The sequence below is a fragment of the Macaca mulatta genome, chromosome 17 (assembly GCF_049350105.2).
Source record: "Macaca mulatta isolate MMU2019108-1 chromosome 17, T2T-MMU8v2.0, whole genome shotgun sequence".
In the NCBI taxonomy this organism is placed as follows: domain Eukaryota; kingdom Metazoa; phylum Chordata; class Mammalia; order Primates; family Cercopithecidae; genus Macaca; species Macaca mulatta.
The window spans coordinates 89,340,516-89,357,615 of record NC_133422.1 but is presented as its reverse complement, the minus strand read 5'-3'; the positions used below and the strand labels follow the sequence as shown (position 1 = coordinate 89,357,615).

Sequence of the window (17,100 nt, the reverse complement as noted above, 5' to 3'; positions counted from 1 at the left end):
GAAACCTCGTCTCCACTAAAAATACAAAAATTAGACAGGTGTAGTGGTGGGCGCCTGTAGTCCCAGCTACTCAGGAGGCTGAGGCGGGAGAATCGCTTGAACCCGGAAGGCAGAGGTTGCAGTGGGCCGAGACTGCACCATTGCGTTCCAGCCTGGTTGACAGAGCAAGGCTCCGCTTCAAAAAATTAAATTTAAAAAAAAAAAAAGGACCTGAAGAGCAGTTCAGTCCAACCACCCATTCAATGCTCTTAGTAGACCTGGGTTCCATCAATGCCTTTCCAAAATACAGAAAAATGTTGGCATCTTTTACAAAGATTAAGGAAATGGAAGGACTAAGTTAATTTCCAATAATGATCTATACTAGTCAAAGGTATCATAAATGAAATTTAACCTTTACATTCATTTGCATTCAGAAACAACTTGAGTAGTTTACACTACATCATTTCTTTCACAGAAAGAACTTTAAAATTAACCACTTTAAAACATTTAGGGCCAGGTGCAGCAGCTCACACCTGCAATCCCAACACCTTGGGAGGCCAAGGTGGGAGGATCACTTGAACCCAGTAGTTTGAGACAACCTGGGCAACATGGTGAGACCCCATCTCTAAAAAATAAAAATAAAAATAAATTAGCACGCCATTCTGTCACTAGATATACATTTTTCCCAAACAAAGGATATTTTTAAAAAGTTTATCCCTTAAAACATTATTTGTGACCTACTGTCACAAATCTCAAGTTGCTTTTTTAGCTGTGACGAATTTACACTTTGAACTAAACAATCGGTTTAAGCTAATGTGGCCTCACTCCTGCCTCACCTCCACCCACGCCACTCTATGGCCAACAGGATACAATGGAACTAAATTTTTCTCTTAAGCAGATTGACTCTTTCAAACAGCCAATGAACTCATGAAGAGGTAAACCATTAACGCTTTTCTTTGACAGATGGCGTACAAATCCTTACTCCTACATGGTAATTTACAAATCAGTTATACTTCATAGCATGTTTATCATGATCATAAGAAGTCATTCACTTCTGCTGGGGCTAGGAATCTTACCTCAGTAGGCCAGGACATAGTTACCTAACATTTTGATGAAATATTTTATATGAGTAAATCTGATTCTGGGAAGTATTATAGACTCTGATCATTTAAATTGTTGTAAGCTTCAATGAAGGCAATCCCTAAATCTGTTCAAACAACCTAGTAAAGAGTTAACCATACAAAGCAGTTCAGTTTCTAATCTCATTTAATTATTGAGTTAACAACTGAAATTGTTCAATTTATTACATTTTTCTGTTTATAAAAATAATGCAAAGTTATCATAAAAACAAAATATTTAGAATTATAGAGGAAACTAAAAACTGCACAAGTCATTTCCTGTCAGGAGCCCAAACAAACAAGCAAACAAACAAAACTATACAACTCTACCAACTCAGAGTATCAAAATAATCTGTTAACAGTTTTGTACTTCTGTTTAATTCTCTGCAGGTTTTAATACACTCAAATAATACTCTGCTTTTAAAAATTAGTATTATGGCTATCAAAAAGGTATAAGAAGATTCATTTAACCATTTCTCTACTTTTGGACATATAGGTTGCTTTCATTTTTTTATTTTAAAAATATGACATGAATATATTTGTGCATAAATCCTTTCCAGAATTTAGGATATATTCAAATACATATTCTTACCAGATTCTCCAGCACTAAAATGATCAAATGGATTCCCTTCGGCATCTGGGTTTAGTAACACCATTTCAAATGGGATATCTTCCACCTGAGAATTCTCCTTGTCATCTTGGCACGTATACTTGTCTGCATAAAACACATGCCACGTTTGTGGAGATGGAATCTGGGACACTGTCAGATTATGTTCGGTCTGGTTCATGGTCACTTTAAAGAGAAAGAAAACAACACCTTTCGTAACAAAACTCTCACACGTGTTCCATTATTTTATTATATAATCAATTTGAGGTTAGGACACTCTTTTGTTTCATTTTTATTGCCTCAGAAATCCAAGACTTTGTGAAGTATTTGGAATAAGTCTTGTAAACCAGATATTTACAGAATAAATCAGAATTTATCTGCAAAGGAGATAAAAATGATGTTTTTAACCAAGGAATCACTATACAAGTATGACTATAAAACACCACGAGTAGAATGGCTTCACTGAAACTCTGAATTTTTTTTTTTTTCTGGTTCTCACATTCGTATTGGGAGCCATGGGAGGGGCCTCCTCTGTCAGTGGAGGTGCTCAGTTTCTTCAGCCACTCCAAGCTGGGGCTCTGGGAATCCTGGGGGTGGCTGGGCACATCGGGCATGTTCCCATCATTGCGGATGGGCATTGGGTAGTTGTAGGGTGTGACCTCGTTGATCATGATGACGTACTTAGTGTAGGGGCTGAGTGGGGGCAGAATTACAGCTAGGCTCCTGATGATGAAGGACACGACCAGCACCGGCTCCTTGGCCCAGGCATTCTTGAGGAAGGCGCTGAGTCTCGCCACCATCTTGGTCTCGACAGCTGAAACTCTGAATTTTAATTTTCAGTATTTTCACAGTTTCCAGGTGGGTTAATGACATTCAAAAAAATTGTGGTGGTAAAATATACACAATGCTAAATGTATCATTTTAACCATTTTTAAGTGTACAGTCTATGGCATTAAGCACATCCACAATGCTGTGCAACAATCACAGTGACATTTTTGAAGATTACTCGAGTTAAATTTAAAATGGAGCATTCAACTTACGAAATCATTGTATCTAAAAACTACGTATTTTCAAAAGATTTTCCAAAACCTTTTTCTGATTGGTTGTTCTTTAAAAGGGTACAAAGAGCAGAAAAAATAGAAATTACAGGAATGTAGAAGTTATTATACTGGATCAGGTCCATATGAAGTAATATGATATAGTCAGGGGTGGGGGTGTGTGGCATCATTCAGATGTATGTTTCAATCCTGGCTTCAATACTTAACTGTTGTGTGACCTTGGGTAAGTTACATAAGCAATGACACTCATTTTCTTCATCTGTAAAATGAAGATACTACCTACAGCAAAGAGCTGATGTAAGCACTAAGTTATGTGAGTCACCTAGCATGGTATCTGTCACAGAGCAGTTGCTAAACGTCAACTCTGCTTTTCCTTTCTTTAAAACAAGGTGGTTATATTAGTAAGTGGTTCTCAATCCAGGGTAATCTCCTTTCATCCAGGGCCTCTGAAAATATGAGGGGATCGTTTTTTGTCACAATAGCTGGTTAGATACTTGGAGGGGGGCTATGCTGAACCTCATGCAAAGAATTATTCCCCCTAAAATGCCAATGGCACTCCCTTCTGAGAAACACAAAATGATGTATAAGATTCTCTCTGGATCTAAAACTATTAGGTTGGTGCCAAAGTAATTGCAGTTTCTGAATATGACCTGACCTAAGAGGCACTGACTAACACTAACATGAAGCTGCCTAGGAGAGGAGTGTCTCAAGTTCTGAGTGTAACGAAGAGTAGAGTCAGAAGAGTGAGTCTTGGCCTTGTGACTCAGCAAATAAATTTACAACCTCTCTAAATTTGTTTCTTCAATAGTAAAATAAAGATACCTTCCCTGTTAGCTCAGAGTTCTTGTGAGGTGCAAAGGAAAAGCATATGGAATGTTATGTAAAGAGAATGATTCTACACAAAGTATTTTTAAAACAGTATTATGATGGGCCCAATTCCCAACTCTAGTTTGCCCCCATAACATGTCAATATTTAAGGACAAATTAGTCTTAATCTCTTTCTCAATTGTAGATTTTTAACAAATAAAAGACATTTCTTGAGGTAACCAGAAATTTGTGTATGGAATAGATTTCGGAGGACATTATAAAATTATATTAATTTTCTTAGGTGTAGGACAGTTAAACAGATGAATTTCTTTACTCTTAGAAGATGTATGCTTAGGTATGGAGGAGCAAACTGTGATACCTGCTGCTTATTTTCACAAGGTTCAATTAAAACAAAAATCACATACATATAGACATAAAGCAAATTTAATAAAATATTAACAATTATTGAGTCTAAGCAGAGGATATACAGATGCTGGTTGTATTATAATTTCATCTTTTCTGTATGTTGGGAAATTTTCCTAGTGGAAAGTTGGAAAAATGTTATTTATAGGTGGTCTTTATGAATGAGATACAGATGTAGTCAGGATTTGAATTTTGAGGACTTGGACTGTACAACTGGGAATTTCATTCATTGGTAGTTAAATTGAGTAAGAGGATTTGATTAACACCACTATGACATTGCTTTTTTGGCCACTGTAAGTTAGCTGACATTTAAACTACCTTTTTAAAAAACAAACAAACAAAAACCATACAGCTTCCGGAAAAATGTAGCAAAGACTCTAGTCTCTGTTAAATATTGGAAGACTTTTAGTAAGAATTTAATAAATGCTCAATAAATGATTCAGAAATAAGACTGTTTAAATGTGCAATGTGCAATTATATAATCCGGACCTCATTATATAAAGGCTCTGCTGTGTTGCTGTTTTTATCATTTGCACTTTTTCTCTTAGATAAAATATTTAAAAACCACACTTTTACCAATATACTTCTGATGTTTCATTTTAAATTATGTGGATTTACTTCAAGCAGAAATAAAAGTGTGCTTCATAAAGTGATACTGGCCTTTAGTTTTTGTCTTGCTGTCTTTTCAGCAAGCCTGGGAAACAAGCCTCTTGACAAAACCGTGTGTTCATTGTTTCCGAGACAAAAGACTACAGCACAGCATGCATATTCTATGCTGGTGTAATTAGTACCTCAAATATTAACAAAACTTGAACTGCTGAGAATGGTGCTGAATAGCTAATTGTCCAATCATATTATAAAAGGAAATGAATACTGTTAACCAAAACACACAATAAAATACTAACACCTTTAAATGATTTACAAAATATATCAAACTACAAAAGGAATCATATGCATAACATGTAAAAAGACAACACTGAAATGTTTTGTATACAATATTTTATTTAGCTCCTATAATCTGATAGAAAATTCCTCCAAATCTCCTTGTTTAGATAGAAATACATAAACTCATCATTTTCAGTGCTTTTAAATGTCTTGTTTGCTTGCTTTAAAAATCTACAAAATAGTTTTTAGTATTTTTTAAATCAGATTTTTATGACAGAAGAGATGATTGAAAAATAATTTCTCAAACATTAATTTGGGAGAGTCAAGCAACATTCAACGTTGAGATTTTTCAAATCTGCTAGTCCTTTCATAGCACACAGCAGTGGCAGGGTTTTACGTAGGAGCTGGGCAGAGTTGCTGAGTTCATTACCAAATAGGTGAAAGGCTGTTAACTCTTAAGTCTCATTAATAGCTAAGAAAAGCACTTGCTATAAGGAATTATTCTTAAATATGTGCTACTATTACATCATGAATTTAAAGATATGCTTTTTGTTTAAATGTATCTAAGCTCCTAAATAACATACCATAAATATGACAACTAATATATAGAAGAGACTTAAGACTTGGATTTTGTTATTGGAAAAAAAAACTGGTGAAGTATATATACGTAGAAATCAGTATTAAATTTATTTTAGGCCCCAAAATTTGACAAAACAACCTTCACTCCTCTAAAATTCCTGTTTCCTGATATCTTTCATTCCACAATTCCAAAGAATACTTCTGCACTCAACAGAACAGGGAAAAGAAAGAGAAAATAGAAAAAGAAACAACAGCAGAAGGTTTTGTTAAGTTGTAGTCCTATACATAAGTAACTCCATCCTTAACAGTTATAATGAGAATGGCAGCATTTTGGAACTATTATGAACCTTAGGGAAACCTAGTCAACTTGCTTGTTGTACAGATAAGTAAAATAGGGTTCAAAGATAACGAGTTCTTGCTATAAATCACTAGCAGTGATTCTCAGTTTTGTGGTCTTCCCATTGCACCACACTGTCTCCCGGCATATAGAAGTTCTGGGAATACAGGAATATGACTCATACAGAAATGATGTTTTTAAGTGTATAAAGTATATAGTATAATACTGACTATGTGATACAAGAGAACAAATCAATATTTCTATCGCTCAAAGCTTTAAACTGCCTAATAAGTTTTTGTTGGAGACAGAAAAAGTCTTTGAGATGTCAAACGCAAAAAGCAAACAACCTACCTAACAAAAAGCCCTTAAACACTAAGGTCTACGACTATTCATTCTACAATACTTAGTAAAAACTTAACTAAGCACCAGGGTACGATAAATTCTCATTCTCATAGTGCCATATAATTGGCATTCATAGGGCTTATCAAAATAGCAATTTTACATTTATTCACACTGATCTGATTCATTCTGGTAACCGCCACCAGCCTTAAGGACATTTTGGTCACTAATCTATCACCAGTACCTAGCATAGTACATGAAACAGTGGAAGCACTCAGTGAATGAACACACCAAAAGAGCCCTACTGCTCTCATTGACTGATTTTATAACAAATAAATACAATGGAAAGTGGTAACTATAGTAAGTGTTATGTAGGAAAGCAAGAGGCTATAAAAACTTAGGTGTTAACTTAATCGAGGGAGGAGCCAGCAGGGAGGCTGAAGAGGAAAAAGCTTATGCAAAGGCTCAAGGTAGCACTGAAATAAAATGCAGTGAGTGGGGCAATGCCCTGAGATAAAATGGAGAGGTAAGCAGCAGCCAGTATACAATGGCTTTGCTGGTCAGGTTAAGGAGGCCTGGACAGGTTAAGGGAAACGGCTTTGCTGGTCAGGTTAAGGGAAACCATTTATTTTAAGGGTGTGGTGAGGAAGTGATTGTAACATAACCATATCTGCTATTTAGAAACATCTAGTTACAGAAGGGAGACCAGCATGGCTATAGAATAACCAGGTAGGAGACTGCTGAAATAGCAAAGGCAAGATGATTTCAAGAGATATTTAAAAGTAAAACCTCAAGACTTAACTGATGGATGGGGAGGTAGAAAGGTCAAAGAGGGGAGTATTAGAAGACACCTTGGTTTCTCAACTGTTTACTAGATGGTGGGTAGTGCCAGTTCTTAAAACAGGGAACACCAGAAGAGGACCAGGTCTGGATGGGGAAGATGGTGAGTTCAGTTTAGACACCAGAGGAATTGGGAACTGAAGGACATGACCTTTCATACATACGTGGAACACTTAGATGAGCAAATTGGCAGAGAAAGGAAGAGATAACTAATCATGAGAATCTGCATATATTTCCCAGATAAGTTTTGAATTCAGGGTCAAAGTAAATAATTGTATGTAATTGTCTCTTTTATAGTTGAATCCAATCATTCATCTTCAGGATACTATCTTCTCACAATGTCAGCTCACAAATCTACATTAAAGATCCCCACAATGGGTGGCAAGGATTGGGGACCTCTGCGTTTTTCACTGTTCTAACTAGTTGCCTTATGAGGGAATCAGACAGCTGATAAGATAAAGACTGGATGTTTAGAAATGAACGTTTCGCTAGACTAGGCTAAGAGGAGACTACCATGTTCCATATATGGATGAGTCCCTGAATAATAATGGGAAAGAGGGAAGAGTAATTCCCAAATTTGAAGCATTTGGATGCTTCAAATTTCTAACGTCTCCTACACCTAATTAACTTGCAAGGTGCAAAATGGAAACAATGGCACACGTTCTTCATTTCCATATTTAAAAAAACTTTCACTCACTCTGGATGGCTAGCACTCTAATGCACAGGACAATGTTGATGAGAATGAATGGGATCACAGATTTAAGCCACTAGATTAGGATTTTAAAAGTACAGCCTCTCTAGAGGCAAACCAGCAGTATACAAATGATGTGGTGCTGGTACATCTCAAAGAGACTTTTTTTTTTTTTTTGAGACAAAGTCTCACTCTGTCACCCAGGCTGGAGTGCAGTGGTGTGATCTCGGCTCACTGCAACCTCTGCCTCCCAGTTTCAAGCAATTCTCATGCCTCAGCCTGCCAAGTAGCTGGAATTACAGGTGTGTGCCATCACACCTGTCTAATTTTTTTTTTGTATTTTCAGTAGAGACGGGGTTTCATCATGTTGGCCAGGCTGGTCTCAAGCTCCCAACCTCAGGTGATCCGCCCACCTTGGCCTTCCCAAGTGCTGAGATTACAGGCGTGAGCCACTGTGCCTAGCTGTCAAAGTGACATATTGTATCACCATGTAACTAAGTCTCATGTTCAAATGACATGTTGGGAAATAGCATCACTTGAGCTAAATTATCCGATTAACTAAAATAATACATGTTTGGCATTTAGCTCAGTGCTGGCAGATAATTAGCATTCAACGAATGTTACCATTCATTCCATGCTGCCACTGGGTCAAAATATATTTTCCATATTGGCATAAATTATACAAACTGTAAAGAGTCTGAATGAAAGAAAGGACTCCTATATAAATTATCTGGATTTTCATTTTTCAAAAATGATAAAGAAGGGAAAGGCATTGTTAAAACTCAGCTTAAAATGTACTAGACAAAGTGTCATCACCGTGCGATGTAACATATGTACATATGGTACTGTATTTCAACATTAGGAGGAAAAAAACCGTATCTAATGATCAAAGAAAAAAGGATATACTCACTTGTCAACTGAGCTTTGGATAATTTTTCACTACAGCTATAACCATGACTGCTTTGCTGTAGCTTTAGCCATTCCTGGGCTTGGAACAGGTAGAGTTTAGCTTCTTTTCCAACAGCTACTGCTATGTTGTTGATTCTGACACACAGAAGAGCATGGTCACCTTGACATTAAAACAAAAATTATCAACTAGTTTGGTCTTATATGAAACTGAGACATGAGGACAACTCAACACCTCTACTTACCAAAATGGAAATTTAAAAAGCACAATTCTTCTTAAATCTCGCTTAACTAGGTAAATCACATCAGAATGAACACCACATTTAGAAGCAAGAGATTATTCAAATGAACGTGTGGTATTTCCTTGAAATTCAGCTGATAACTGATAATATTTCACTCAATAAACAGCAAATATCTAGGGTATTTGGACAATTCACTGTATTACAATTTTTGCCTCACTTTACAACCACTTGTTTTACATTTTATTCATAATCTATAGAAATGTCCCACCAGGACTGTAAACTAGTTCAACCACTGTAGAAGACAGTGTGGCAATTCCTCAAGGATCTAGAACTAGAAATATCATTTGACCCAGCCATCCCATTACTGAGTATATACCCAAAGGATTATAAATCATTGCTGCTACAAAGACACAAGCACACGCATGTTTATTGCAGCACTGTTCACAATAGCAATGACTTGGAACCAACCCGTATGTCCATCAATGATAGACTGGATTAAGAAAATATGGCACATACACACCATGGAATACTATGCAGCCATAAAAAAGGATGAGTTCATGTCCTTTGTAGGGACATAGATGAAGCTGGAAACCATCACTCTGAGCAAACTATCGCAAGGACAGCACATGTTCTCACTCATAGGTGGGAATTGAACAAAGAGAACATTTGGACACAGGGTGGGGAACACCACACACCAGGGCCTGTCGTGGGGTGAGGGGAGAGGGGAGGCATAGCATTAGGAGATATACCCAATGTAAATGACAAGTTAATGGGTGCAGCAAACCAACATGGCACATGTATACATATGTAACAAATCTGCACATTGTGCACATGTCCTCTAGAACTTAAAGTATAATAAAAGAAAAAAATTAAAATTAAAATTAAAAATTAAAGTCCCACCAAAGTTTCTGTTTTTCAATATGACATAGGTGTTAATGTTTAATTATACTCTTAATATAAAAAATAAACATAGCTAATAGCAGGAAAGTTTAAATGTATGTGTTCTGGAGTAGACACATTATATCTAAAACAAAATTTGGTATCTATGACTTTTACAAAAGAACTTTCAAGGGCTGGGCACAGTGGCCACACCCATAATCCCAGCACCTTTAGGAGGTCAAGGTGGGAGGATCACCAGTCCAAGAGTTTGAGATCAGCCTGGGAAACAAAGTGAGATCCTGTTGCTATTAAAAAAAAAAAAAATTATCTAGGCTTGGTGGCTGAGCCTGTAGTCTCAGCTACTCGAAAGGCTGAGATGGGAGGATGGCTTTAGCCTGGGAATCTCAGGCTGCAGTAAGCTTTGATTACACCACTGCGCTCCAGTCTGGGTGACAGAACAACACTCTTTTTTGGGCCAGTGTTACTCTGTCACTCAGGCTGGAGTGCAGTGGCGTAATCTCCACTCACTGCAATCTCTACCTCCCAGGTTCAAGCGATTCTGCTGCCTTAGCTTCCTAAGTAGGAGTTGCTGGGATTACAGGCATGTGCCACCACACCCGGCATCACCACATCCGGCTAATTTTTGTATTTTTAGTAGAGACAGGGTTTCACCATGTTGGCGAGGTTGGTCTTTTTTTTTTTAAATTTTTTGAGACAAAGTCTTGCTCTATTGCCCAGGATGAAGTGCAATGGCACGATCTCAGCTCACTGCAACCTCCATCTCCCCGGTTCAAGCGATTCTCCTACCTCAGCCTCCCAAGTAGCTGGGATTACAGACACCTGCCATCATGCCCGGCTAATTTTTATATTTTTGTAGAGACGGGTTTCACCATGATGGCCAGGCTGGTCTTTAACTCCTGACCTCAGGTGATCTGCCCACCTCAGCCTCCCAAAGTGCTGGGATTACAGGCATGAGCCACCGCGCCCGGCCACCAGGTTGGTATTGAACTCCTGATCTCAAGTGATCTGCCCGCCTCTGCTCCAAAAGTGCTGGGATTACAGGCATGAGCCACCCACCGAGTCTGGCTTCTTTTTTTAAAAAAAGAACTTTCAGAATAATATACGTTGTAAGATGAATACAGAATGAACCTGGTTGCACACACCAACTACATTTAAGGCCCAGAACAAAAATGGCAATAAGTTAGTGCCTCTAAGGAAAGGGATTCTGGGTGAAAAGAGCTAAGACAGGAGACTATTTTTCATTTTAAGATCTTCTGTTCTCCTGGAAATTTTTTTTTTCTATGCTTTTGTTACTATAATTACCACTTTTATCAAACATTTTAAATATATTTAAATATACAGTGTATATATCAAATAATGTGAAAATCTCTTACATATTTTGAACAGTCTTAAAAGTGACTCTGAGGCCCAATTAACACTGTAAATTGCATTCTGAGTTACAGTTCATTATTTCAGTATAGTTTTTGCATTATTATTTTACTGAATTGGGATTCATGAAAATTGGTAATAACTATATATGATTTTATACATATGAAAGAGAATGAATGTACTTGAAACACTTTATCCCCAATCTGTCTTGAGAAATCCGAATTTAGTACATGTTTCTCCTCCACGTTTACCAGATGATCATCATGAACTATGAGGAAGTCCAAGTCTCTCTGCTGGCCCTAAGTAATAACCCATGTCTTCTATATATCCCAGATTTTCCAACACTGTCCACATTGTGCCATTTAAGACAGTGGCTGTCAATACTCAAAGTATGGTTACAGTCCGTTGATTGAGAAACTCAAAATGTGACCAAAAAATAATAAAATTGTTTCTAGTGTTTCTTCTTCATTCACCCAAAATATATTCCACATTGGATTATGAAAAACTGGGTTGCTGAACTCCTTTTCTTAGGTATCTTAAAAACTTCAAAAAAAAAAAAAATTCAGGATCCCTTCCCTTTATTCCGTCAATTCTGCAATTTCCCATTACTTTAAATTCCTTTTCTCACCAAAGTAGTTCCTAGTTTCTATTATCTTCTCTTAAGAACATTTTCTAGGCCAATATTCTGATGTTCAACGTTGCATCTTTTAATGCTTAAGACTGTACAAATCAAAGTTCCTAATGTCGTCCAGGCAAATAATTATTTGAAATATAGCACTAGTCAAATTGACAGTACCAAGAAAAACACTTAAATTGTGAGGGTGCAAATGAGACCAAAATTAGAATGAATTGCAAATTCATTTATTGAAGGAATAATTACTGATATCTGAGGAAGATCAAAAGGTAATAATCAAATGCAGCTCTGATTTCAGAAGAGCCACACAGAACACAAAGTAGGGAGCTTCCAGAGCGCTACTTACATGCTTTTTCATCAGCCTAATTCTAGGCCTTACCGCCCACAGTAAATCTACTGCACTAGTAGCCAATTAACCAAACTGTTCAATATGACAACTACATTATCAAGTGTTTTACTTGGTTTCCAAAAACCACTGTGCTGCAAGCAGGTCTCAGCAAATTGATCTTAAAAAAAAAAAAAAGAAATTTAAGTTCCTAGTCTTAAATTCTCCCGTACGTCAGTGTACACAGTGCGGCCGAGACAGGAAGGAGCAAACGTGCTTCTCTGGGGGAAGGATCTGGAAAGATGCGGCCGACCAGTCATTTGCACATTCGCTTGCAAGGAGAGGGTTGGGGAAATGGAAACCGGCTTTCAGGTGCGGAACACGATCACTAGTGGCGGGAGGCCGCTGCCTTGGGCTGGGAAGCCGCACCAGCGGGGTTGGCAAGGAATGCATCCCACTATTCCCGGCAGCTGCAGCGACGCAGGAGGTCCAGGTGAGGCTGGGGAAGTCGCCGGCCTCGCCCAACGTGGCGGGGAGGGGCCGGGAAGGAGCGGCCCGCGGACCCCGCCGGCGGGATGGGCCACGCGCCTTCATCCCTCTCCCCACCCCCAAACCTACCATGGAACTCGAAGTGGCCGATGCGCTGGCCCTGGGCGTCCTGGGCCGCGGTGCTGCTGAAGCTGCCCCGCAGGGTCTTACCCTGGCTGCCCTGCGGCCACCAGCAGCACGTGAGGGCCACCGCCAGCAGCCGCAGCCCCCCCATGCCCGTCTCCCGCTCCTCACCGACGCCTCGGCACCCAACTACCCGCGGCTGCCCGCCCCACGTCGGCAGCTGGGGGAGGCGGGGTCGGCGCCGGAGACCTGCGGCTCTGGAGCCTGAGAACCAATGAGGCGGGCTGCTCTGCCACGAGCCAAAGACATTCACCAATCAGAGGCCGAAATGGGCGGGACGCGCAGATCCGAGCGTCCCATCACTCTCCGGCTTTTGACTAGTTCCCGCCTTTTTCTTTAATGAGGAATCAGTAGGATGTTGCTTCAGGTTACGGAAAACTCATCTCCCTCATCGCCTAGCACGTCTTGCTACTGAGCATGCGCGGGCGCGCTCGCACGAGTCCGCTTGGCCTTCGAGGGGCATGTGAGATTCGGAAAAACTTAAGATAACACAGGACAGGACTGTCTCTGGTCGAGAGAGAAAAACTCTCCCGCAAAGAAAAAATCGTGTTCCTATGCAGCTTTTCTTCCTCGGCGCCTGTATAACCGACAGGACGTGTCTGATTTAATGCCTCAAAGACACTTAGGTCCGCAAGACCACAGTTTAACGCATGACTTCTCTTGGCATCTCCAGTCGATTTTTCCCTCCTAGGTTCTCTGGCTTCTCGACTTTTATTATTCTCCGCCCCCCGCGCCCCGCGCCCCGCGCCCCGCGCCCCGCGCCCCGCGCCCCGCAGACCAGACCGCTGGGAATTGTAGCCGCCCCCAGCCCCCATTCAATCAATTCAATTACAAGTGTGGAGTAGCCCCTCTTCTGGTGAGGGTGGGAAGCAGCCACCACAGTCCTACTCGGTTCATCACTTTCTTGGCCTATGGCAAAGACCGTCTTTACAGTCTTCATTCTAATTGGCTAGTCCATCTCTATCCTACAGGCACAGAAAAGCTGTAGGAAACAATTTGCTGCAAAAGGTTCTCATGGCTCTCCAGCCTCTCAAATGTCCATTTTTTTTTTCTCATCTCCATCCTCACCGCCGTCGGTTTCCTGAACACTCCCAAGTTCTCCCTTCTAGGCCTTATCACTCCCTGATCCCTCTGGCTGGAATACTTCTGCTTATTCCAATACTGGACCTCTTCACCTTCCTTTTCCTCCTTTACTCCTCCTTCCCAAGGCACTTTAAGAAGCCTTTCTCAAACCCCTAAGTCTGTAGTAGCTGCCCCTGGCACCAGAATCCCTTACTTCCCTATCAGAGCACTCAGTCACTGTACTGTAAGTATCCATTCATGTGTCTGAAATCTCCGCCTCTACTGTCAGCTCCAGCTGATCAGCGACTATACTTTTTTTTTTTTTTTTTTTTTTTTTTTGAGACGGAGTTTCGCTCTTGTTGCTCAGACTGGAGTGCAATGGCTCGATCTCGGCTCACCGGAACCTCTGACTCCCGGGTTCAAGCGATTCTCCCGCCTCAGCCTCCCGAGTAGCTGGGATTGCAGTCATGCGCCACCACACCCGGCTAATTTTGTATTTTTAGTAGAGATGAGATTTCTCCCTGTTGATCAGACTGGTCTCGAACTCCCGCCCTCAGGTGATCTGCCCGCCTTGGCCTCCCAAAGTGCTGGGATTACAGGCGTGAGCCACCGTGCCCTACCTGTCTTAATGAAAGTGAGGCAGGAGAATAGGGCCTGGGGGCAGGGAACCTAAGGCCTTTTCACACCTAGAACTAAATTTAAAGAAAAACCCTAACTTTCCACCCTAAGTAACAAAAGGACCACAGGCTATGCCCTTTGCAAATCCCCACCTTCTCTGGAGGCAGATAAGAAATTGGCTGTCCCTACCCAAGCAGACTGATTGCCAGCTGAGTCTTCGTTTGCATAGAAGCGCAACTTTGTAACACTGTAACATTGCTTTTTGCAACCAATCAGATGTTTGCACAGGAGTGTGACCTTTGTAACTCCACTTCAGACTCTGACTCGTTGCTTTCTGCAAGGATTCAGACCTATTGGGGGCCACCACTTCATTTACATGAGGTGAGCTCCAAGTGACCAGTGGGAAACCTCTAGAGGGTATTTGGACCCAAGATGATTATGTATCCAGGTCCTTCTGCGCTGCTCGGGAGGCTCCCATACTGTGGAGTGTATTTTCATTTTCTTTTTTTGAGACAGAGTCTCCTTCTGTCACCCAGGCTGGAGTGCAGTGGCACAATCTCGGCTCACTGCAACCTCCGCCTCCCAGGTTCAAGTGATTCTCCTGCCTCAGCCTCCAGCTGGGATTACAGGTGCGCACCACCACACCCGGCTAATTTTGGATTTTTAGTAGAGACCGGGTTTCACTATGTCGACCAGGCTGGTCTCCAACTCCTGACCTCAAGAGATCCTCCCATCTCAGCCTCCCAAAGTGCTGGGATTACAGGTGTGAGCCACCGCGCCCAGCCATGTACTTTCATTTTCAATAAATTTCTGCTTTCGTTCTTTTGTTGCATCATTCTTTCCTTGCTTTACTGTGCCTTTTGTCCAATTCTTTGTTCAAAATGCCAAGAACCTGGACAACTTGCAGTCAAGACCCTCCACAGGTAACAAAAGTAGGAACTCAAAATTATTTCATGAATAAATGTATATAAATGATTTTCATTTAACAACAAGCTTCTATAACATATAAGCAAGTTCTCATAACAGACCTCACCATTTAGAAAAAAAAAAAATATTGAGGGACCACCTCCTACCATATACCCAGCATTTTCAGTATTTCTGGCTGAATATGCTGGAAGTATTAATATTTTGGGATTTAAAAAACTACAAGGGTTCTTTGTTATAAAAGTAATCCATGTGTCTCAGAAAAAAATTCACAGTCAAAATTATATAAAGTGGGCTGGGTGCGGTGGCTTACGCCTGTAATCCCAACACTTTGGGAAGTGAGGTGGGTGGATCACCTGAGGTCAGGAGTTCAAGACCAGCCTGGCTAACATGGTGAAAACTCATCTCTACTAAAAATACAAAAACTAGCCAGGTGTGGTATGCACCTGTAATCCCAGCTACTTGGAGGCTGAGATGGGAGAATCGCTTGAACCTGGGAGGCAGAGGTTGCAGTAAGCCAAGATTGTGGCACTGCACTCCAGGCTGGGCAACAGAGCGAGACTCTGTCTCAAGAAAACAAAAGCATATAAAGTAAAAATTAAACTCCCCATTTCCTCCTTTCCTTTCCCATATCTCATCCCCAAAGGTAACTTATTTTAAGAGTTTAGGGTGAATCCTTTCAAGTAAGTCACAAATACCACAAAAATATGTGGTATTTGTAAACCAAGGAAAGGAATAAAATTGGTCCTGAAGAAAAATCATAACATAGGCCTTGAATGCTGTTAGGCCTCTCCTATCTTTTCTTTCTTCTCAATCAACTTGGTTTTTCTCACTGTGAAGACAGGCTTTTTGGCTCCTCAGTTACTTTAAAAGAACATGGCCACCAAAAAATTGCAGCTTTGTAGGACCTCAGAGTTCAAGTAGAGTAACCAGACTATACTAGCACCTTAGTTGAATTCTAAATCCCAAGAAGAGGCTTCAGTTGGCTTAGAGTCAGCCAGATTCCATTCTGTGGCCTGCCTGGGTCAACTTGGGGAGATCATAAAGGATGGTGGGGGGAGGAGTCTGGTCAGAAAAAAACTGTATGTATCGACTGCAGTATATTTTGGTCTTCATTCCATGTTGGTGCATTCTTTTTAAAGGCTATAAAACAGTCTACTGCATTTAAAAGTTAGAAGACATTATACACATTTAGATTATTTCCAGTGTTTCATTATTGCAAGCAATATAGCAATGAACAATTGTTTACATTATACATCATGGAATTCGGGGGGTCATAGAATATGAACATTTGAAATTTTCATATATATTTCATATATATTACCACTTTGCCCTATAAAAAGGGCAAGGTATATATGTGATGTGATACTTCCACATATATACCTGTACTAGACGTTTCCATTCGTTTTCAGCTTTGCCAAACATTTTTCCCAAACATGTTGAGGAAAGAAAAGATATTTATTTATCTATTTGACAATATTTAATGGTCATTTATTTTGTACCAAGTCTCTGAGGACATGCAATTACAGCAGAAAACAAAACAAACCCCCTGACCCCATGGAACACTAAACAGAGGGCAGTTACATCAATGTAAATGTTGAGTGCTAGGAAGGAAAATAAAGAAGTGTAAGATGATTCGGCAGGTTTGGGCAGAGCTCGCTATTTTAATTGTGGTGGTCAATAGGATGCCATTCAAGCTGAAAACGGAAGTAAGGGTAAAAGCTGGGCAGACATCTGGGGAAAGGCCATCCAGGTCCCAGGGAAGTAGCATGCCTGGCACATTCAA

General features: G+C 40.2%; 2 protein-coding genes across 2 annotated transcripts in view; both read right to left on the bottom strand.

The window, feature by feature from the left end:
- Positions 1-12,841, bottom strand: part of GPR180 (G protein-coupled receptor 180) — a 29,510-nt gene extending 16,669 nt beyond the window's left edge. Inside the window, exons 1-3 of the mRNA XM_001083934.5 lie at positions 12,657-12,841; positions 8,574-8,732; positions 1,690-1,890 (exon numbers count right to left, since the gene is read on the bottom strand). Of these exons, the coding sequence (XP_001083934.1) occupies positions 1,690-1,890; positions 8,574-8,732; positions 12,657-12,801 (505 nt within the window). The 5' untranslated portion in view covers positions 12,802-12,841. The remainder of the gene's footprint in view (positions 1-1,689; positions 1,891-8,573; positions 8,733-12,656) is intronic.
- LOC144336155 (uncharacterized) lies at positions 1,898-2,514 on the bottom strand. Its single transcript, XM_077973858.1, has one exon. It carries the CDS (start codon positions 2,502-2,504, stop codon positions 1,962-1,964), a length of 543 nt encoding a protein of 180 aa, XP_077829984.1. The 5' UTR covers positions 2,505-2,514; the 3' UTR covers positions 1,898-1,961.
- Positions 12,842-17,100: the final 4,259 nt, after the last annotated feature.

Excerpts from the sequence above, each read along its gene's own strand:
- LOC144336155 (XM_077973858.1), bottom strand. The coding sequence starts at position 2,504 with ATGGTGGCGAGACTCAGCGCCTTCCTCAAGAATGCCTGGGCCAAGGAG.